The 23,557-nt window shown below is 42.8% G+C and overlaps 2 protein-coding genes across 5 annotated transcripts in view; one reads left to right on the forward strand and one right to left on the reverse strand.

Annotated features, from left to right (window-relative positions):
• The window catches only part of SLC33A1 (solute carrier family 33 member 1), a 27,840-nt gene extending 12,989 nt beyond the window's left edge, over nt 1-14,851 (reverse strand). For 2 of the 4 annotated variants that reach the window (XM_055381882.2, XM_055381880.2), the window contains exons 1-2: nt 13,637-14,464; nt 2,894-3,081 (exon numbers count right to left, since the gene is read on the reverse strand). In XM_055381882.2, coding sequence (XP_055237857.1) covers nt 2,894-3,081; nt 13,637-14,411 — 963 coding nt within the window. In that variant the 5' untranslated portion in view covers nt 14,412-14,464. Of the gene's footprint in view, nt 1-2,893; nt 3,082-13,636 lie in introns of all 4 variants that reach the window. The other 2 variants (XM_019024696.3, XM_031009702.3) reach the window with 2 other exon arrangements.
• The window catches only part of GMPS (guanine monophosphate synthase), an 81,144-nt gene continuing 72,039 nt past the window's right edge, over nt 14,453-23,557 (forward strand). The window contains exons 1-2 of the mRNA XM_055381879.2: nt 14,453-15,409; nt 18,674-18,754. Coding sequence (XP_055237854.1) covers nt 18,749-18,754 — 6 coding nt within the window. The 5' untranslated portion in view covers nt 14,453-15,409; nt 18,674-18,748. The remainder of the gene's footprint in view (nt 15,410-18,673; nt 18,755-23,557) is intronic.

The raw sequence follows: 23,557 nt of genomic DNA on the forward strand, positions 1-23,557 counted from the left end.
CACACTAACTATATCATGTAGCTACTAACAAGTATGTTTTCAAATATGTAATGCTATAGAAATGTTTGGTATAAGACAAAGAGAAGATAAAAAATTATATATGATTCAATTTCACTTTTAAAGTAAATAAATAAATAGGCCGGGCATGGTGGCTCACACCTGTAATCCCAGCACTTCGGGAGTCTAGGCAGGTGGATCACTTGAGGTCAGGAGTTTGAGACCAGCCTGGCCGACATAGTGAAACCCCGTCTCTTCTAAGAATACAAAACTTAGCTGGGTATGATGGTGTGTGCCTGTAATCCCAGCTACTCGGGAGGCTGAGGCAGAATTGTTTGAACAAGGGAGGCAGAGGTTGCAGTGAGCAGAGATCATGCCACTGTACTCCAGCCTAGGCAACAGAGTGAGACTCAGTCTCAAAATAAAATAAAATAAAGTATATGAGTAAATAAATATATGAAGTATACGTATACACACATACATGCTCACACATATATAGGGAAAAAAGGGAGGTTCAAAGGAAATATACCAAGAAGGTCAATACTGTTTTTTTTAAATTAATTTATTTATTTATTTTGGGGATGGAGTCTCACTCTGTCACCCAGGCTGGAGTGCAGTGCGCGATCTCGGCTCACTGCAACCTCCGCCTACCGGGTTCCAGTGATTCTCCTGCCTCATCCTCCCGAGTAGCTGGGCTTACAGGCGCCTGGCACCACACCCAGCTAATTTTTGTATTTTTAGTAAAGACAGGGTTTCACCATGTTGGCCAGGCTGGTCTCAAACTCCTGGCCTCAAGTGATCAGCCCACCTTGGCCTCCCAAAGTGCTGGGATTAAAGGCGTGAGCCACCACATCCAGCAAATACTGTTTATCTTAAATGAAAAATTATTAAATCATATAATTAGATAATATTGTTTGGCCAGGTGGGTGGATCACCTGAGGTCAGGAGTTCAAGAACGGCCTGGTCAACAGGGTGAAACCCTGTCTTCATTAACAATACAAAAAAATTGCCAGGCGCGGTGGCTCATGCCTGTAATCCCAGCACTTTGGGAGGCCAAGGGCAGATCACCTGAGGTCAGGAGTTCAAGACCAGCCTGACCTATATGGAGAAACCCCATCTCTACTAAAAATACAAAATTAGCTGGGCCTGGTGGCATGTGCCTGTAATCCCAGCTACTTGGGAGGCTGAGGCAGGAGAACTGCTTGAACCTGGGAGGTGGAGGTTGCAGTAAGCCGAGATAGGGCCATTGCACTCCAGCCTGGGCAATAAGAGTGAAACTCCATCTCAAAATAAACAAATACAAAAAATTAGCTGGGCATGGTGGCGCACACTGTGGTCCCAGCTGCCCGTGAGACTGAGGCAGGAGAATCGCTTGAACCCAGGAGGCAGAGGTTGCAGTGAGCTGAGATTGTGCCACTGCTCCCAGCCTGGGCGACAGAGCGAGACTTTGTCTCAAAATATATATATATATATTGTTATGCTCCTTGAACTTTTCATATTTTCTGAACTTTCCATTCTTTTTTTTTTTCTTGAGACCCCTGTCTCAAGAGAAAAACAGACCCCTGGCTCTGTTGCCCAGGCTGGAGTGCAGAGGCATAGCCATGGCTCACTGCAAACTCCACCTCCCAGGCTCAAGCTGTCTTCCTACTTCAGCTTCCCAAGTAGCTAGCACTCCAGGCACATGCCACCATACCCAGATAGTTTTTTTATTTTTTGTTTTGCCATATTCAGACTGGTCTTGAACTCCTGAGCTCAAGAGATCCTCCTGCCTTGGCTTCTCAAAGTGCTGGGATCACAGGCATGAGCCAGCACATCTGGCCTTCTTTCTATCATTAAGAGGAAAAAACACTCACTATTTAAAATGAAAACAATGAGGCTAATGGTTCCTTCAAAACTGTCAAAAGATAGGTGCAAAGTGTTTATATACATAGATTTAAGTATATAAAATGAAAATCCTATAAGATTGCAGATTTCAGAAATATTAACTCCAACACTAGCAATAGTTCACTGTAACAAAATATACTTACCTTATTCTAGCCTAACATGTTAAAAATATTTTTAGAACTATAAAATTGAGACACCTTAATATAGAATAAAAGTCACCAGTAATCCCCATTTCTCTTATAATTTTCCTTTCAGTACTTAAATAATTCAATGGATTTTTAAAAAATTGACTTCTAATACTCATATACTTCTGTATCTTTTTATTTATTTATTTATTTATTATTTTGAGACAGAGTCTCGCTCTGTCGCTCCAGCTAGAGTGCCGTGGTGCTATCTCGGCTCACTGCAACCTCTACATCCTGGGTTCAAGTGATTCTCCTGCCTCAGTCTCCCAAGTAGCTGGGACTAAAGGCACATGCCACCATGCCCGGCTGATTCTTGTATTTTTAGTAGAGACAAGGTTTCACCATGTTAGCCAGGCTGGTCTTGAACTCCTGACCTCAGGTAATCCACCTGCCTCGGCCTCCCAAAGTGCTGGGATTACAGGCGTGAGCCACCACACCTGGCCCTATATCTTTTTACATCACACTCTAAGTAAATAATTGTATTACTACAACATTAAATGTATACTCATTATAAGAAGACAGAGCTATTTATTTTTAAAGATATTAATCTCCATTCCAAGCATTAATATCATTAAGGTTCACATTTACTAACAGTTCTCCAATGGACATAATTCTTTACAATACTCCAAGACATTTAGCTTACTTTAAAATTAAAGTTCATATCATTATATCTTTTCAAATACATTTAATAAACAGAAAATATTGTTTTTCATTGTTACATTCTAATGGTAGTGGAAAGGGACCTGTGATATGAAAAAGGCATTGTAAGTATTCCATGATATTGATACTTAAAAGAAAATGATAAATTTGTTTTATAAATCTCTTACCTTTGCAGTTAGAATCAGAAGGCAAAATGTCAGAACTGCTGGCATTTTTATAATTGCAAAAAGCAGCTTGTAAGTATCTGTGATCCCTTGTGTTTCTTCTTTTACTACTGATACTTCGTTTTCTTTTTTCAGAAGGGCAACCAGTGTTGTTGTTATTAAAAATACAGTTCCCCAGAAAAAAAGGAAATCTGAAAATGTTTTAAATCTATAATTAATTTTTAAAATTACATAATTTCATTGATACTAAATAATTCTATATACAATAACTTTCAATTAAAATGTTATTTAAAAAATTAGCCAAGTACAGGTGCTCATGCCTGTAATCCTAGCACTTTGGGAGGCCAAGGTGGGAGGATTACTTGAACTCAGAAATTCAAGACCAGCCTGGGCAACATAGTGGGACCCTATCCCTACAAAAAATAAGAAATTAGCCAGGCTTGGTGGTGCACATCTGTAGTCCCAGCCACCTGGGAGGCTGAGGACTACCTGAGCCCAGGAAGTGGAGGCTGCAGTGAGGTGTGATTGTACCACTGCACTCTGGCATGGGCAACAGAGTGAGACCTTGTCTAAAACAAAAAAAAACAAACAAAAAAAGTCAACATTTAGGTACCTCTTTATTATATTCAAGGCATTGTACCAGGCACAGCAAATGAAAAAAACAGTCCTGACTCTTAAACGTAGAGACCCAAAATAGGTGACAACAACAACCAAAAAGGCAGGGGGTGGTGGGACATTATATTTAGTGTACAACTGAGTTGAATGAACAAAAGCCTATCATGTCACTTTATTCAAGGAAAGTGCTAGGGGTGGGAAATGATTTTCATATCCCCTAAGGTCCATCAGTTATATTTCTTATATACCCAAGCCTTTTCAATTCTTTATTAAATTTGACAACAGGTGATTATTTACATCAGATTTTCTACCTTATATTTTTAAACTTTCTAATGCTTTCAATCTGTTTAAGAATAACCTTCTCATCTCAATACTATGATATAAAAGGCATTTGCTCACACTCATAGGTGCAGAATGAGGACACATGAAGAGTACTGTCTGGGTTGTTTCAGTGAAAGATAGTTGAGCCATTAGCTATCACCTTGAACAAATTTAGTGGAGGGAGTAAATAATGGTCTGGAAGATTCTGCTAAGCAGCTAAAAATAATAGTAATAATGGAGGTATCATTTACTGAGTGCATACAACGTGACAAAAATATGCTAAGCATTTTACATGTATCAACTCCTTTACTTCAACAGCCCAATAGATCCTTTACTTCACCAGCCCAAATTTACAGGTGAACAAACTAAGGATTAGGGAAGTCAAGCTGTCCAAGTTACATTCTAAGTCAGTGGTAAAATTGTGATTTCACACCTTATAAGTACAACTAATTTCAAAACTTGTATCTCATTAACCACCCTGAGAATTGCATTTCAGTTTGCCACTAGAAAACTTATTAGATAACCCTGTCTCAGTTTCTTCATCTGTAAAAGAAGATTTGGCTAGAAAATCCTTGCATTATAGCTCAAACATTCTAGACTTGTGCTCCATTTTAGATGTTTTACTTTTTATTTTATGGTGTATGTGGCACAACTGATCAAGGACCCTAAGTCACCTCTTCTCAAAAACAATTAGAATATTCTTCAGTCAGGGTTTTTCCTTAGATTGAATCTTGCTCTTGCTGCTGTGCTCACTGAAGGTGATCACTACAGTTTGAACCTCACTTACGAGGCAGAAAGACAGCATTATTTGTTTAGATCAATTTCGCCTTGGTATTTAAATATTCCTTTCTTATATGTTATCTCATTTGATTCTCATAGCAAACAGGATAGGCTAAGCATGTGTTATTATTAAATACAGATGAGGAAAAGAAACTCAGAATACTTAAATCTTTACCAAAGGTAAAAATCACTAAGAGGCAGAGGCGGAGGCAGAACTTGAATCTCAACCTCCTGAAGTTGAGTCTTACATTCTTTTCATAATTTTACACTGCCTACATAAAGGTATATATATATATATATTTTTTTTTTAAGATGGAGTCTCACTCTTGCCAGGCTGGTGTGCAGTGGTGCAATCTCAGCTTACTGCAACCTCCACCTCTCGGGTTCAAGTGATTCCCCTGCCTCGGCCTCTGTAGTAGCTGAGATTACAGGAGTGTGTGCCACTATACCCAGCTAATTTTTGTATTTTCAGTAGAGACGGGGTTTCACCATGTTAGCCAGGCTGGTCTCGAACTCCTGACCTCAAATGATCTGTCTGCCTTGGCCTCCCAAAGAGCCAGGATCACAGATGTGAGCCACCACGCCCAGTATAAAATAACATCTTAACATAATTTCTAGCATTTTGGAATCTGGTTCGAAAGGAATGAACAACAATGTATTAATAACATTATCCTTATAAGTGAGGCTAATGTCCACTTTTTTTTAAGTAATAAATGTTTAATCAAATAATTTTACATATTATTAACAGCATTCACTTGGCATGTCCACTATTTTTGCATTCTTAATTCCATCTGCAAAATGAGATGAATAATGACTTCTTTACAGTTTCACATACAATACTATTCTCATTGAGCAGGGTTTTGGTTATCATCTGTTTTAAAACAGTTGTTTAACAAGCCCTGAAAAAAAAATAATTTTCACTGTCACCAAAATTCCAATTAATGTTAAGCAAAAAGTAAAAGTTTTCCAGTTATATAAGACTTAAGTAGTTCCATTTTTCTAGGCAAAATAATTGTAAATTTGTTTAGCATAGTCTACCAATTTTAATAAACACAGTCCATCTAAAATTTAAATTCCTTGATACCAATACCAAGAGAAAAAAGAAGAAGAAACTAAACAGGTTTCAGCAATGTTTGCAGATAAGATTATTTCTTTTTTTCTTTTTTTGAGACAGGGTCTCACTCTGTCACCCAAGCTGCAGTGCAGTGGTGCAAACTTGGCTCACTGCAGCCTTGACCTCCTAGGCTCAAGTGATCCTTTTGCCTCAGCCTCCCAAAATGTTGAGATTACAGGTGTGAGCCACAGTACCCAGACAAGGATATTTCTAATTTCTTTGTGTTTTGAGGAGAAAATACATAAAAAGAAGGAAGTAGTGACAATGGGTCAGTCACAAAGCCCTAATTCAAAGGGTTTCCATCTCTCGCACATGCAGAAGAATGAAAAAGCCAATAGCTCAGAGAGGCCAGGAAATATATTAAGAAGTTTTATGAACACAATTATCACAAATCAGACCAATGTTGATAAATGATAGCCAGTAGTCTTATTAGACTTATTAACATTGCTTTGATGCTAGAGACATCCATAGCCTGTTATGCCAACAACCATAAAGAAACATTATTACCAAAAACATGGAAATATTTCATTATTAACATTTTGGTTAATTTTGATTTATGTATTTTATCATTATTACCAAAAATATGGAAATATTTCATTATTAATATTTTGGTTAATTTTGATTTGTGTATTTTATAAACTTAAGCATACATGGTATATAAATGTATGATCAAGATATCAAAGCTGATGTTCAAGTTTCATAAACATGATTTCCGAGTAAAGACCTAAAAAACAGACTAAATATTCTGAAGTGGCTGCAAGATCTTGTCCAGTGCTTTCATGAATGCAGAAATTAAGAGCATGTAACAATTCATTAGTAACCAATAAAGGTACAATAGCTTGCACCTGAGTGTCATTATTATAAGATCTGGGAAAAAACAGAGGACATCTCATTTAAATCCCAAAATCACTTTCCAAGATAGGCATTATTACTCCTACTTTATATACAAGGAAACAGAATCACAAGCCAGAAAGTGCCAGAAATGGCATTCAAACTCCGGTCTAGTTCTAAAGCAAGAAATGTTTTCCATTATGTCATCCAGATACTCAGATACACCCACAGCAAGTAAGCTCTCTTTTCTATCAACTGGACACCGCTGAGAAAAAAGGTTCATATTTTAGCTCCAACCATGAGGTATGGAACATAGATACTTTCCCACACTTCCTTTTTTTTTTTTTTTTTTTTTTTTTTGAGACTGAGTTTCGCTCTTTTTGCCCAGGCTGGAGTGCAATGGCACAATCTCAGCTCACTGCAACCTCCACCTCCCAGGTTCAAGTGATTCTCCTGCCTCAGCCTCCCAAGTAGCTGGGATTATAGGCATGCACCACTACCCCAGCTAATTTTTGTATTTTTAGTAGAGACGGGGTTTCTCCATGTTGGTCAGGCTGGTCTTGAACTCCTGACCTCAGGTGATCCACCCACCTCGGCCTCCCAAAGTGCTGGGATTACAGGCATGAGCCACCGTGCCCGGCTCCCTCACTTCTTTAAACTGACTACTTGTATTCCCCCTTCTCACCTCTGTCTCCCCATATGGTGATATGCCAAAGGAAATTCAAATGCACAGGATAAACAAGCTTCGTGTGTCTTCCTAAGGAATTCATTTTATTCAATAAATTATAGGGAGATTACTTTAATGAGAATAAATAGGCTGGGCGTGGTGGCTCACGCCTGTAATCCCAGCACTTTGGGAGTCAGAGGCAGGTGGATCACTTGAGGTCAGGAGTTCGAGACCAGCCTGGCCAACATGGTAAAACCCTGTCTCTACTAAAAATACAAAAAGTAACCAGGCATGGTGGCACATGCCTGTAATCCCAGCTACTTGGGAATCTGAGGCATGAGAATCGCTTGAATCCAGGAGGCAGAGGTTGCAGCGAGCCGAGATTGTGCCACTACACTCCAGCCTGGGTGACATGGCAAGACGCTGTCTCAAAAAAATAAAAAAGGAATACAGTTTGTTTTTCTGAGAATGTAGGGTAACATTTTAAGCCTAGACATGAATGCTAAAGAATGTACTATAGCCTACATAAGAATACCTGGTCTATCTAGAAATGGGTCAATTAGTCTTTTCCAAATTATAACAGGCATTTTGAGTCATATAAATTATGTGTTCTGAAAGCAGGACAAAGAAATTTGTCATCAGGTAGGAATTAATAGTCCTGCTTTCTAATTTAAAGCATCAATGTCGCCAGGCACGGTGGCTCACGCTTGTAATCCCAGCACTTTGGGAAGCCAAGGCAGGTGGATCACCTGAGGTCAGGAGTTCGAGACCAGCCTGACCAACATGGTGAAACCCCATCTCTACTAAAAATACAAAAAAAATTAGCTGGGCATTGTGGCGTGTGCCTGTAATCCCAGCTACTTGGGAGGCTGAGGCAGGAGAATCGCTTGAACCTGGGAGGCGGAAGTTGCAGTGAGCCGAGATCACGCCACTGCACTCCAGCCTGGGCGACAAGTGCAAAACTCCGTCTCAAAAAATAAATAAATAAATAAATAAATAAAGCGTCAATGTCTTACAAATACTGTTTTTATTGTCATTAGTTTGGTTAGATTCATACTTATAGCATCAACTTTTTCAAAGCAACACTCTCTCATTTATTCCTGTATGTGCGTGCCTATTTATAAACAAACTGATTTATAAACTCTAATATCTTTAGCTTCCTTCTCTGTCATTAAACCGTCTTGCTCCCTGCTCCTAAACCCAAATATGCTGCTCCCTATTCCAATCACTTCTAATTGTTACTACTGCTGCTAGAGGAGAGGGCCTCAATTACCAGTTTACAGGCTAGATCTGGCCTGAAGACATAGATTAGATAGATGATAGATTAGCCAGATTTTTTTTTTAAAGATGGGTCTTGCTATGTTGCCCAGGCTGCAGTGCAGTGGGTATTCACAGACACTATTATAATGCATTGCAGCCTCGAACTCCTGGCCTCAAATGATCTTCCCATCTCAGCCTGTCAAGTGGCAGGAACTACAGATGCATGCCACTGTGCTCAGCTAAAGACATGTTTTTATATGAGCCTAAGAAGTGTTTGTAAAATTAGGAAATAAAAAAGGAATTTCTAGTTTCTCTTGAATATGCCTAAGATCTAGCAATCTTGCCGGGCATGGTGGCTCCCACCTGTAATCCAAGCACTTTGGGAGGCCAAGGCAGGCAGATCACAAGGTCAGGGGATTGAGACCATCCTGGCTAACATGGTGCAACCCTGTCTCTACTAAAAATACAAAAAATTAGCAGGGCATGGTGGCGGGCGCCTGTAGTCCCAGCTACTCGGGAGGCTGAGGCAGGAGAATGGTGTGAACCCTGGAGGTGGAGCTTGCAGTGAGCAGAGATCGCACCACTGCATTCCAGCCTGGGCAACAAAGCGAGACTCCGTCTCAACAACAACCAAAAAAAAAAAAAAAAAAAAAAAAAAAGATCTAGCAATCTTGGGATCCTATTGTCACAAAACTACAACTTACTAGAGTTGATGCTCCTCACCTTTAGAGGGGCATGGATTTCTCAAATTATCTCTGTCCCCTCCAACTCAGATGACTCATTTACATTATCTATCTACCCAATATATTCCATCTCCACTTATCTGTAACAATCAAAACTGTTAATTACAGATAGTATTTATTTTTTATTTATTTATATTTTTGGAGATGCAGTCTTGCTCTGTCACCCAGGCTGGAGTGCAGTGGTGTGATCTCGGCTTACTGCAGCCTCCACCTCCCCAGTTCAAGTGATTCTAGTGCCTTAGCCTCCCTGAGTAGCTGGGATTACAGGTATGAGCCACCACACCCGGCTAATTTTTTGTATTTTTAGTAGAGCTGGGGTTTCGCCATGTTGCCCAGAGTGGTCTTGAACTTCTGAGCTCAAGCAATCTGCCCGCCTCAGCCTTCCAAAGTGCTAGGATTACAGGTGTGAGCCGCTGCACCTGGCCAGAACATATTTTAGAATTAAAAAAACAAAAAACAATTATGCTTCCTTTTAATACTCGGATTTTCTAAACATTGCCTCAGTGTTTAGCTCCTCTTTAATCACCAAAGCAATTATATTTCCGTCATATAATTCTTCCTGTGCTATATAACTTTTTCAAAACCACTGGTTTTTCTTATCCTAAGTTCCAGAAAGAACAATGTTATAAATGTGGTATGTTCAGTCATAAAAAGGAGAATGAAACTATAGGAATTCTAACTTTCAACTTAAATGTTTGAACCAGAAACAGCAGTCCACTACAGATATAAACAGTTGAATTAAAAAGTAAGCTAGTTTTAGAATCTACTGCAGAACAAAGTTCAAATTCCACAGGAAAAAAAAAAAAGGGCAATTCAAAATAACAAGTGACAGCCGGGCACAGTGGCTCACACCTGTAATCCCAGCGCTTTGGGAAGCCGAGGTGGGCAGATCACTTGAGGTCAGGAGTTCAAGACCAGCCTGGCCAACATGGCGAAACCCCATCTCTACCAAAAATACAAAAATTAGCCAGGCATGGTGGCATACGCTTATAATCCCAGCTACTAGGGAGGCTGAGGCAGCAGAATAGCTTGAGCCCTGGAGGGGGAAGTTGCAGTGAGCTGAGATCATACCACTGCACTCTAGCCTGGGCGACAGAGCGAGACTCCATCTCAGAATAATAATAATAATAATAATAATAACAAATCACTGCCTAGAAATACTCTGTGAATGCATACTGTCTGTTATCAGTTTGTTGCTTTTTTCTTTTTTGAGATGGAGTCTTTCTCCGTCGCCCAGGCTGGAGTGCAGTGGCGCGATCTCAGCTCACTGCAACCTCCGCCTCCCAGGTTGAAGCGATTCCCCTGCCTCAGCCTCCTAAGTAGCTGGGACTACAGGTGCATGCCATCACACTGGGCTAATTTTTGTATTTTTAGTAGAGACAAGGTTTCACCATGTTGGCCAGGATGGTCTTGATCTACCGACCTTGTGATCCACCTGCCTTGGCCTCCCAAAGTGTTGGGATTACAGGCGTGAGCCATCGCGCCCGGCCAGTTTGTTGCTTTTTATGTGTCTGCTTTTCATTTTGTCCTGGGACTGCTGTTTATATCACCACAGAGGATTAAGGAGATGATGTTACTTAAGATGAGAAAGCCTCAGTGAAATCAAGGTTTAAGAGGCCATGGAAACTAAATTGCTAATTAGCTAAATTGGAACTTTCTCTTAATGTAAGAGTAATTGGTAAAACATCATTCCAGAGAATGCTGTTATGAGTTCAAGAGTTATTATATTTATACTCCCTTAGCCACAACTGTTCCCTAATGGATCAAAATTATGCCACTGGATTTTAATTTACGCTGACTTATTCTTTTTTTTTTTTTTGAGATGGAGCCTTGCTCTGCCGCCTAGACTGGAGTGCAATGGTGCAATCTCGGTTCACTGCAACCTCTGCTTCCTGGGTTCAAGCGATTCTCCCCACCCAGCCTCCTGAGTTGAGTAGCTGGGATTACAAGTGAATGCCACCACTTCCACCTAATTTTTGTATTTTTAATAGAGAAGGGGTTTTGCCATGTTGGCCAGGTTGGTCTCAAACTCCTGATCTCAGGTGATCCGTCCACCTCAGCCTCCCAAAGTGCTGGGATTACAGGCGTGAGCCACTGCACTAGCCTTGACTTCTTTATTTTAATTTTATTTTTAATTAATTAATTTATTTTGGCTGGGCGCAGTGGCTTACACCTGTAATCCCAACACTTTGGGAGGCCGAGGTGGGCAGATCACAAGATCAGGAGATCGAGACCATCCTGGCCAACACAGTGAAACCTTGTCTGTACTAAAAATACAAAAATTAGCTGGGTGTGGTGGCACATGCCTGTAATCCCACTACTCAGGAGGCTGAGGCAGGAGAATGGCTTGAACTAGAGAAGTGGAAATCGCAGTGAGCCGAGGTCGTGCCACTGCACTCCAGTCTAGTGTCAGAGGGAGACTCCATATAAAAAATACATATATATAATTTTAAGACAGGGTTGCACTCTGTTGACCAGGCTGGGGTGCAATGATTGGATCATAGCTCACTGAAGCCACAATCTCCCGGGCTGAAGCAATCCTCCTGCCTCAGCCTCCTGAGTAGCTAGGGTTACAGGCCTTTGCAAAACACCCAGCTATTTTGTTTTTTTTAATTTTTAGTAGAGATGAGGTCTTGCTGTGTTGCCCAAGCTGGCTCTACCTCCTCAGCTCAAGCAGTCCTCCCACCTCAGACTCCCAAAGTGCTGGGATTACAGGTGTGAGCCACTGTGCCCAGTCGTGACTTATTTTTTATTTTATTTATTTATTTATTTTTGAGACAGAGTCTCAAAAATGGGGTTTCGCCATGCTGGCCAGGCTGGTCTCGAACTCCTGACCTCAAGTGATCCTCCCACCTCAGCCTCCCAAAGTGCTGGGATTACAGGTGTGAGCCACTGTGCCCGGCCAGCAGTGAATTATTCGTAAAGCAAGAGCGGAACCCCAGAACACTGAGACAAATCTACCTGGGTGCAAAGCAATTATCTCTCAACCAAACAACTGAGGAAAAAGTACTATCACCATCATTTCACCAGTAATAGTGGCTCACTCACTAGCAGTTTGAGGAGGTGTACATAAGGTTAGATGTGTGTGAGAATAAGATTGCAGGAGATTGCAGGAAAATAGTGTAGTTGTGACACCTCCTACCACCACCACATACCTGGACATTTACTCTACTGGGAATTTCCAAGGTAGCACAGAAGCTGAGAAGTTCAGTTGCTTAAATTTCAAAACAGAATCCCCTAAATTCATCATCACTGACAGAATGAAGAATTTCACTATATTCCTGACATTGTTATTCCTGATATTGGTCATTTTACTTGTTTTCTAGTTGTTACAAAAGTTAAAAAAAAAAAAAAAAAAAAGCTTAGGCCAGGTGGGGTGGTTCACACTTGTAATTCCCAGTACTTTGGGAGGCCAAGGAGGGGGAGAATCACCTGAGGCCAGGAGTTCTAGACCAGCCTAGTCAACATAGTGAGACACCCCCCCCCCACCCCCAACTATCTCAATTAAAAAAAAGAAGAAAAAAGAAAAAAGAGAAAAACTTACATGTGTTTTACTCATGCAGAGAAACGGGGAAATTTTTTAGAACTTACCCTCCATTACTTACAGGACAAACTTTAAACTCTTTTCCCATAGTAATTAAAGAAAATCTTACTCATTTAGTCACAGCCTTTCTCAGCACGATTTCCCAAACCCAGTTCCACAATTTAGGAAATGTCCTGTACTTTTTTGTACTTTCCTGCCTCAGTGCACTTTTACTTTGTGTTGTGCATTCTGGTGTGCCATTTCCTGGCCTCGTGGAATCTTATTCAAGAACAAAGTCAAATGTTATCTGCAATGTGAAGCCTGACTCCCAAAGGCAGTTACTAACTGGCAACTCTGAACTCTCCTAAAATGTTCATCTTCCTTATTTCTTGAGTGCAGAACTCTGCCTTATTCATTAGAGGCCTTAGAATCCCGTCCGTTAGCTGGTTCAATAATGTTTGAACGAATAAACCCTGATCCATTCACTAGAAGGCTGGATTCTGGGTACAACGGTAGGGGTAGAAATGGATCAGAAAGTATAGAGCTAGAAACCTAAAACCAACAAGACAAAAGGAAAAATGTGAACCATATGAGCCACACTTTTTAAAAGTGTGCATTTGTGTATTAAGCAAGTGGCATGAATCCCTGGACTCGGTTGTGTTATTTGATGGGTTGCCTCTCCCTGTTAACCGCATAGTGATCATTTGATTGCTCTAATATCATTCATTTTGGCTTTAATATTTCAAAGAAGCTCATTTGGACGAAACAGAAAACTTACCTTGAGTTATCTCCCATACAATGATTTCCAGTAAATTAATGAGCTTCCCTCCAATGTCACACACTCTTTCAAAAGATAAATAAACCTAACACCATAATAGCTTAAATACGCTACCTGAAAGAGTAACGATTCCTCTGGGTTGAGGCTGAAACCGCAAATATTTGTTACAAAAGTCGGCAGATTCAAGGGCCAAAAACAAAACATTGCCCAAAAAGTAACCCGCTGTTTGGCCCACCGAATTGCAAGTAGAAGCATAACCCACATTTTCCCTGGATAACATAGTTAACGCCCAGCCATCGACGGCAATGTCCTGAGTGGCGGCCAAGAATTCAAACAAAAAGAACGCCACAGTGAGAGCAATCACGTCAGGTGTTCTGCCATCGGTATTCCCAAGCAAACGGTCCACCTGAGTGGACAAATAGATCATGAAGAGTCCTAGTATATACTGTGTCGGGACAAGCCAAGATTTGCGACGACCGAAGTTCTTAACGTAGACCGCATCAACCAACGGGGCCCAGAGTAATTTGAGACTGAAGGGCCAAAAGACAAAACTGAAGAAAGCTTGGTCTGTATAGCTAACATTTTTGCTTTGCAAAATGAGTGGGATGCTTCCCGCCAAGCCCAGGGGAATACCCTGAAGCACGTAAAGAAAGAGTAGCAGCAAAATGCTGCTTAGTTCGGCCCGGAAGCTCCGTGGGGCTTTTAAGAAGTCGCCAGTGCCGGTATCCCCCAGAAGAGCTTCTCTGTCCCCTTCCCGGCCCGCTGAGTCCAAATGACTGTCATCCCAACCGCCTGGCGGCAAGGGACCGCTCTTCATATCCAGAGAGTGACTGAAATTCCCTGGCCGCCGTTGCCGGCTGCTGTCCTTGTGGGAGATGGTGGGTGACATATCAGAGACGATGCAGAGCCCCGTCTGTGGCGGGCCGAGGCTGAGCGTTTTGGATCCGTCCAGTCCCAGGTCCAAGGCTGTCGCGCTGGACCAGGGTTTCGGTGGTTCACGGGATGGTGGCAGGGCTCAGAGCGATAAGGGCACTTCTTACTGCAGCCCGGAGTGCTGAAGCCGGGAGCCAGTCCTCTGGCTAGAGGCCCAGAGGATGCCTGGATAGGTGCCCCCTGGAACGGCGTCGAAGAGCCTGAAGGAGACCCCCGGGCAGTAGCACCGGGCTCGAGGCTGGAGGTGTGTGCCGTGGTGCCAGGATGGAAACTAGCTCCTACCTGCGGCGGGATCGAATGGCTGGTCTCCCGACCCAATACCTCCAGCTCTCGCCGCTGTCAATGCGGCAGAGAGCACTTTCTCTACAGGACTCCAGAAAAAGCATATAACTTCCTGCCTCGCGCTTCAGGAAGTGGTCCCAGTCTCTAACAGGTCCCTTCCCAGCCTCCAGAGCAAGCCAATCAGGGACACGCTCTTGTGGCCCAGTTCGGAAACAATGCTTGGTGGGAACCTGAAATCTTGGCTGCCGGAACCTTCGGGGAGGATTAACGCCGGCGCACCGTGCGTCCGGGGCGGGGCGCCGCCCAAACTCAGGCCCTGTGACAGCGACTGTGGCGGTACGGAAAGCGTGGGCCTCGGTCATTGGGCACGAGCGGTCACGTGACAGCGGGTTCCTCCAGGCCAGCGCTGGTGGTTGAGTGATGTAATCACGTGGAGTCTGAAGTCTTCGTGGGTGTAGGTTTCTTCGTTATGCTGATGACAGGCAGTGCCTGAACTCTAGGCTGGGAGTTGTGCCATGCTGCTGCTTTCGTGGGCTGACCAGAAAAGGGTGGAAGGATTGACGTTTACGAAGTTTTTGAATCAGGAGGCAAGGTCGCCTTGTGCCCCCAAAAGGGTAGAAAAAGGCCTGGCAAACTGGAGAATCGTGTCCTTACGGTGCCTACATATTTATGGTACGAATTAAACTGCTCAAGGGGTGCTAGGTTTGTCTGCAGTCCGTTTCTCCCTCATGGTGGAAGACGCGTGGGGAAACTTGGTAACCAACTCTAATCACATTGGTGATTGGATGACTCGTTACATCCTGTTTTTATGTTGCAATAAAACGTCTTGTGGCCGGGCGCGGTGGCTCACACCTGTAATCCCAGCACTTTGGAAGGCCGAGGCGGGCGGATCACCTGAGATTGGGAGTTCAAGATCAGCCTGACCAAGGAGAAACCCGTCTCTACTAAGAGACGTACAGGAATTTGAGAATCTGATTAATTTTTTTTCTGCTCTCTCACCTCTGGCATAAAGATTATTATTTTTTTTTTTCTTTTGAGAGGAAGTCTCACACTGTCGCCTGGGCTGGTGTTCAGTAGGGCGATCTCGGCTCGCTGCAGCCTCCACCTCCCGGGTTCAAGCGATTCTCCTGCCTCAGCCTCCCGAGTAGCTGGGACTACAGGCACGCGCCACCACGCCCGGCTAATTTTTGTATTTTTAGTAGAGACGAGGTTTCACTATGTTGGCCAGGCTGGTCTCGAACTCCTGACCTCGTGATCTGCCCGCCTCGGCCTCCCAAAGTGCTGGGATTACAAACGTGATGGCAGGCTAGGTGCAGTGGCTCACGCCTATAATCCAAGCACTTTGGGAGGCCGAGGCGGGTGGATCGCGAGGTCAAGAGATTGAGACCATCCTGGCCAACATGGTGAAACCCCGTCTCTACTAAAAATACAAAAAATTAGCTCGGACTAGTGGCGCGCGCCTTGTAGCCCCAGCTACTTGGGAGGCTGAGACAGGAGACTCGCTTGAACCTGGGAGGCGGAGGTTGCAGTGAACCGGGATCGCGCCACTGCACTCCAACCTGGCGACAGAGTGAGACTCCGTCTGAAAAAAAAAAAAAGGCAACTGTAAAGTCCTCTAATCTTTGTTAAGTAGAAGAATAGATTGCAGAAAAGAACAGTGTTGGCCGGGCGTGGTGGCTCACACCTGTAATCCCAACACTTTGAGAGGCTGAGGCGGGCAGGTCACTTGAGGTCAGGGGTTCAAGACAAGCCTGGCCAATATGGTGAAACCCTGTCTCTACTAAAAATACAAAAATCAGCTGGGTGTGGTGGCTCATGCCTGTAGTCCCAGATACTCGGGAGGCTAGGGCTGGAGAATCGTTTGAACCCGGGAGGCGGAGGTTGCAGTGAGCCGAGATCATGCCATTACACTCTAGTCTGGGTGTCAAAGAAAAGAACAGTGTCATTTAAGTCCAATCAAGATTCAACCAAAACAACCATGAGTGGGATTTATATTGTGCTGGATTCAAACCCTGGCTCTAACAGTAGTTGTGCCTTGGACAGATTACTTAACCTAAGCCTCCATTCTGATGAAAATAAAATAGAGTTCATAACATCTATTTCAGAGAGTTGTGGGAGTTAAAGGAAGCAGCCAATAAAGCCATTCACGATCAGTAGGTTTTTTTTTTTTCCAAAAAAAAAGGAAATATTTGATGAGTTTGTATGTCTTGTGTTTGATTTTTTCCCCTTCTTTAATTTGAAATAATTATAGATTCACAGGAAATTGCAAATATAGCAGAGTCCCATATACCCTTCACCCACCTTCCTCTGATCGTAGCCTCTTACATGATTATAGTACAATATTAAAACCAGGAAACTGACATCTGTAAAATATTGTTAACCAGACCACAGGCTTTATTCCAATTTCACCAGTTTTTACATGCACTAGCTTGTGTGTGTGTGCGTGTGTGTGTGTGTCCTGTGTTACTCTTTCATAGTGCTGTCCCTTATAGTACTACACATTAATAGTTGCACCAGTCCACTGTCCTCCTCCCTGTTCTTTGGCAATCACTAATTTGTTCTCCACGGCTATACTTACGTCCTTTCAAGAATATTAAAAAAGTGGAATCATATAGTATGCAACTTTGGGGATCAACTTTTTTTTTTCATCCACCAAAATGTCCTTGAGATCCATTTAAGATGGTAATACATCAGTATCAATGTATGTCCGTCTTTCTTTTAAATCACAGAGTATTAGTCCATTGTATAGATATCAAATCAGTTTTGAGTTTTTTTCTTTTTTTTTTTTCTTTTTTGAGATGGAGTTTCACTCTGTCGCCCAGGCTTGAGTGCAACAGTGTGATCTCGGCTCACTGCAACCTCCACCTCCCGGGTTCAAGTGATTCTCCTGCCTCAGCCTCCTGAGTAGCTGGGACTACAGGTGTGTGCTACCGTGTCCCGCCACATCAGTTTTTAAATAAGGAATCTTCTTGGAAATAATTGATTTCTCCCTACATATAAGGGTGATTCCCCTTTAGTGGTTAAATTATCTTCCTATCAAATGTTAAATCTTTAGATCTATGCAGGCAAGAGTTACAAACAATAGGAAAAATTACTGGAGGCAAATATCAGGAAAAGTGTTTTTCATGTTACCCCAATTCAATGTGTATGCATTATAAAGTGATAAGGTGGGCCAGGGGCAGTGGCTCATGCCTGTAATCTCAACACTTTGGGAGGCCAAGGCAGGTGGATCACTTGAGGTCAGGAGTTCAAGACCAGTGTGGCCAAGATGGCAAAACCCTGTCTCTACTAAAAATACAAAAATTAGCTGGGTGTGGTGGTGAATGCCTGTAATCCCACCTACTTGGGAGGCTGAGGTAGGAGAATCACTTGAACCTGGGAGGTGGTGGTTGCAGTGAGCCAAGACTGTGCCACTGCACTCCAGTCTGGGCAACACAGTGAGAAGAGAATCCTCCAGCCCCAAGGTGAGCCACCCCTGCTAATGCTAAATGAAGAGTAGAGACAAGTATTCATTGCTAAGCCATGCTCAAATTGCTGTTGTCTTCTTAGAAGACTTAGTGGTAGTATCTTTCCAACACAAACTAAGACATTTCTCTACAAACCTGAGAACACCACCCCCACCAGGCCCTCAGTGTCCCTCAGCAAATGTGGAACAAATGTCACTATCACTATGAAAACAAAACTGATACTGCATGGGACCTTCAGCCCATACTGTCATGAATAGCTGTTTTTGTTTTGTTTTTTTTTTTTGTTTTTTTTTGCATTTTCAACTCCCCTAACTCACTTCAGTTAATATCATTTCCCCTTTCTTTTGGAATACTGGCGTTCCCTGATTGATGTGTTTTGGGGAAGCTGGTGAAACTACCAAATATAAAACCCTTCTGGTGGTCGCCATGATCCTTTCTTGCTTTTTTTTTTTTTCTTGTCCCTTTGTAGGTATCCTGTGTTTTCCAGTCGAAAGCTTGTGAAAATTCGCTTTATCCTTGAAGTTCAGAATTTTCACCAGGATGTATGAAGGTATGTATTGTATAATACATATATGTTTTTCTATTAATCTTGTTCAACATTTATTAGGTCTTTTTTAACAAAGTTTCAAATCTTTCTTGATTTTAGAGAAATTTTCCTTAATAATATCTTTGCTTTTTCATTTTTTCCTCTTCATTAATTCCCCTAAAAGTCCTAGTAAACTTACATTTTGTTTACTGGAATTACCCCTTAAGCTTTTTCTCATAACTTTCCTTTTTCTTTTTACTCTATGTTCTTAGAAACTTCCAAACTAGGTCCTTCAAAAACCAATTGAAATTGCATAGTTAAATTTTCTGCATTTCAAAATACATAAGAGTTTTATCTCAAAAAACTATAAAAAAACTATTTGCATGGGGATTGGTGGTCATGGAGGCTTGAATTTAAAATGGCAGATTATCAAAGACTATTGAAGCTTGGTGATAGGTACACTAAGGGTTCATATGAGACCATTCTGTTTATTTTGTACATATTTAAAATTCTCCATAAAGGAAAATGAGAACAAAAACAACAACAAAAACCTCAAAACAGGCCGGGCATGGTGGCTCACGCCCGTAATCCCAGCATTTTGGGAGGGTGAGGTGGGTGGATCACCTGAGGTCAGGAGTTCGAGACCAGCCTGGCTAACATGGTGAAACCCCATCTCTACTAAAAATACAAAATTAGCTGGGCATGGTGGTGCATGCCTGTAAACTCAGATACTTAGGAGGCTGAGGCAGGAGAATTATTTTTATTTTTATTTTTTTGAGATGGGGTCTTGCTCTGTCACCCAGGCTGGAGTACAGTGGCATGATCTTGGCTCACTGCACCTCCTCCGCCTTCTGGGTTCAAGCGATTCTCCTGCCTCAGCCTCCTGAGTAGCTGGGATTACAGGTGCGTGCCACCACACCCGGCTAATATTTGTATTTGTAGTAGAGATGAGGTTTTATCATGTTGGCCAGGCTGGTCTCGAACTCCTGACCTCAGGTGATCCACTCACCTTGGCCTCCCAAAGTGCTGAGATTACAGGCATGAGCCACCATGTCCGGCCGGCAGGAGAATTATTGAACTTGGGAGATGGAGGTTGCAGTGAGCCGAGATCACGCCATTGCATTCCAGCCTGGTCAACAAGAGCAATACTCCATCTCAAAAAACAAACAAATTGGTTAACCACCGCTATTAATGCTGCTATTCAGTCTGTTTCAGAAACAAAACAAAACTGAAAGAGAGAATTTTACTGGAAGGATATTGATGGCCTCCCAGAATCAGTGGAAGGCCAGGACACCTGGCTTAGCAAAAACACAAAAATCAAGGTGACAATACATTAGGAATTACAGCAATAATCTTCAAGAACATTTTTCAGAAACTACTCCACTGCCACGCCTGTGATGTCTTTGCTTCGTTTTTCTAGGCTCTGTTACAAAAATTAATACCACCATCTAGTGGACCCTTCATATACCTATGTCTGATTGTAGATTTCTTCTCTGGTTTTCCAGTCATTTCACTAAGATCTGAACTGTATCTTCTATATATTCCTCAGAATTTTAAAATTGTTTATTTTTGAGGTGGGAATCAGGTTTATTGAGGTATAATTTATATCCAGTAAAACTGGCCCTTTTTAGTGTACAGTTCTATGAGTTTGTTTTTTGTGTGTTTTTTGTTTTGTTTTGTTTTTGAGACAGAGTCTTGCTCTGTCACCCAGGTTGGAGTATAGTGCTGTGATCTTGGCTCACTGCAATCTTCACCTCCTGGGTTCAGGCGATTCTCCTGCCTCAGCCTCTTGAGTAGCTGGGATTACAGGCGCCTGCCACCACACCTGACAAATTTTGTATTTTTGGTAGAGACTGGATTTCACCATGTTAGCCAGACTGGTCTTGAACTCCTGACCTCAGGTGATCCACCCACCTTGGCCTCCCAAAGTGCTGGCATTACAGGTGTGACCCATGGCACCTGGCCTTTTGTTTTCTTTTGAGACAGAGTCTCGCTGTGTTGCCCAAGCTGGAGAACAGTGATGCGATCTTGGCTCACTGCAACTTCTGTCTCCCAGGTTCAAGCGAGTCTCCTGCCCCAATCTTCTGAGTAGCTGAGACTACAGGTGCATGACACCACACCTGGCTAATTTTTGTATTTTTAGTGGATATGGGGTTTCGCCATGTTGGCCAGGCTAGTCTTGAACTCCTGACCTCAAGTGATCTGCCTGCCTTGGCCTCCCAAAGTGCTAGGATTACAGACGTGAGCGACCATGCCCGGCCCTATGAGGTTTTTGGGTGTTTTGTTTTGTTTTTTTAATTTCCATAGGTTTAGGCTAGGCACGGTGGCTCACGCCTGTAATCCCAGCACTTTGGGAGGCCGAGGCGTGTAGATCACTTGAGATCAGGAGTTCTAGACCAGCCTGGCCAACACGACGAAACCCCATCTCTACTAAAAATATAAACATTAGCCGAGCATGGTGGCACACACCTGTAATCCCAGCTACTCGAGAGGCGTAGGCGGGAGGATTGCTTGAACCCGGGAGATGGAGGTTATAGTGAGCCAAGATCACACCACTACACTCACAGCCTGGGCTACAGAGCAGGACTCAGTCTCAAAAAAATATATATATATATTTTTACAGGTTTTTGGGGGAATGAGTGGTGTTTGGTTACATGAATAAGTTCTTTAGTGGTGATTTCTGAGATTTTGGCGTACCCATCACCCGGTTCTATGAGTTTTAACAAATAGATAGTTATAGAACCACCACCACAATCAAGATGTGGAATAGGTCCGTCAACTCCAAAAAGTACATACCCTTGTGCCCATCTGAAGTCAACCTCTCCACCCATTCCCCAACCTCTGGTAACCACCGATCTATTTTCTCTCCCTATAGCTTTGCTTTTTCCAAAATATCATGTAAATGGAATCATACAAAATGTAGCTTTTGAGTGTGTCTTCTTTCAGTCAGCATAATGCATTGAGATTCATTGATATCATTGTCCCGCATCCCCACCTCCTTCTTTTTTTCTCCCCAGTAATATTCCATTGTATGGATGTGCCAGAGTGTATTTATCTACTGACCAGTTGAAGAACATTTGGATTGTTTCCCATTTTTTGTATGAGTAATGTCACTATAAACATTTGCATACAGGTTTTTGTGTAAACATATCTTTTCATCTCTCCTGGGCAAATACCTAGGAATAGGATTGTTAGGTCTTATTGATACCAGTGGGTTAGGGAGGTCCCCAAATGCCGGTGGGGCCTCAACCCCAACCAGTGTCCAGGCTCTTGACACCTTCCCAAGAAGCAATTCAAGGATTAGTTGGAAGATAATGAAAGTGAAACCGTCAGTGCAAGATTATAACTGAGACAGAGAAAGAGATCTGACCTGACCAACTCCATCTTGCCTCTGACCATCAAGCTGTCCTAGTTCATTCCTGGGCATGGGACAAACTAGCTTTAGGAGGAACTTAGTTTATAGTTTATAGTTTGAGGCACAGATGATAACAGCCTTTTCCCAAAACAAATCCCCTTCTTGCCTGGGGACTAGACTGCCTTTGTAGGACTAACATATTAGTCAAAAGATTATAAATTATGGTTTAGGAGTCATGCAGCTGGAGGCTACAAGATTCTGACACTCCCTAAATTGCTCCTGGGGATAAAAATCACTATTATAGGCTGGTGCGATGGCTCATGCCTGTAATCTCAGCACTTTGGGAGGCTGAGGTGGGCAAATCACCTGAGGCTGGGAGTTTGAGACCAGCCTGACCAACATGGAGAAACCCTGTCTCTACTAAAAATACAAAATTAGCCAGGTGTGGTGGCACATGCCTGTAACCCCAGCTACTTGAGAGGCTGAGGCAGGAGAATCACTTGAACCCAGGAGGCTGAGGTTGCGGTGAGCCGAGATGGCGCCACTGTACTCCAGCCTGGGCAACAAGAGGGAAAGTCCGTCTCAAAAAAAAAAAAAAAAAAGAAAGAAAAGAAAGAAACCACTATTATAAAACCTAAGACCAGTGCTTGGGATATTTAGTAGACCCTGTCCTTGATGGATCAGTTGGCACCACCCAGATGGATAAACTGGCTCATCTGATCTTGTGGCCCCCATCCAGGAAGTGACTCTGTAAGAAGACAGCTTCAACTCCCTATGATTTCATCTCTGACCAATCAGCAGTCTCGGCTCACTGGCTTCCCCCAACCCACCAATTTGTTCTTTTTTTTTTTGAGACCAAGTCTCACCTGTCGCCCAGGCTGGAGTGCAGTAGCGTGATCTCTGCTCACAGCAACCTCCGCCTCCTAGGTTCAAGCAATTCTCCTGCCCCAGCCTCCCGAGTAGCTGGGATTACAGGTGTGCGACTCCATGCCCGGCTAATTTTTGCATTTTTAGTAGAGACAAGGTTTCACCATGTTGGTCAGGCTGGTCTCAAACTTCTGACCTCGTGACCCACCCGCCTCGGCCTCCCAAAGTGCTGGGATTACAGGCATGGGCCACTGCGCCCGGCCAATTTGTTCTTAAAAACTCTGATCCCTGAATGCTTAGGGAGACTGATTTGAGTAGTAATAAAACTCTGGTCTCCCACACAGCCGGCTCTGTGTGAATTACTCTCTCTCTATGGCAATTCCCGTGTTGATAGATTGGCTCTGTCTAGGCAGCGGGCAAGGTGAACCCATTGGGCGGTTATAAAAGCATGGAGGTTTATTGCAAAGAGAAAATTACATATTCAAGAAAGGGGAGTGTGAACATACTCGAGAGTCACACAGCCCGATTTGAGGTTTTTATCTTTACGGATTTCTTTAACCAAGGAATGGAATATTCATGAAGAATCCTGGAAAAAGGTGGAGATT

The sequence above is a fragment of the Gorilla gorilla genome, chromosome 2, assembly GCF_029281585.2.
Source record: "Gorilla gorilla gorilla isolate KB3781 chromosome 2, NHGRI_mGorGor1-v2.1_pri, whole genome shotgun sequence".
Lineage (NCBI taxonomy): Eukaryota > Metazoa > Chordata > Mammalia > Primates > Hominidae > Gorilla > Gorilla gorilla.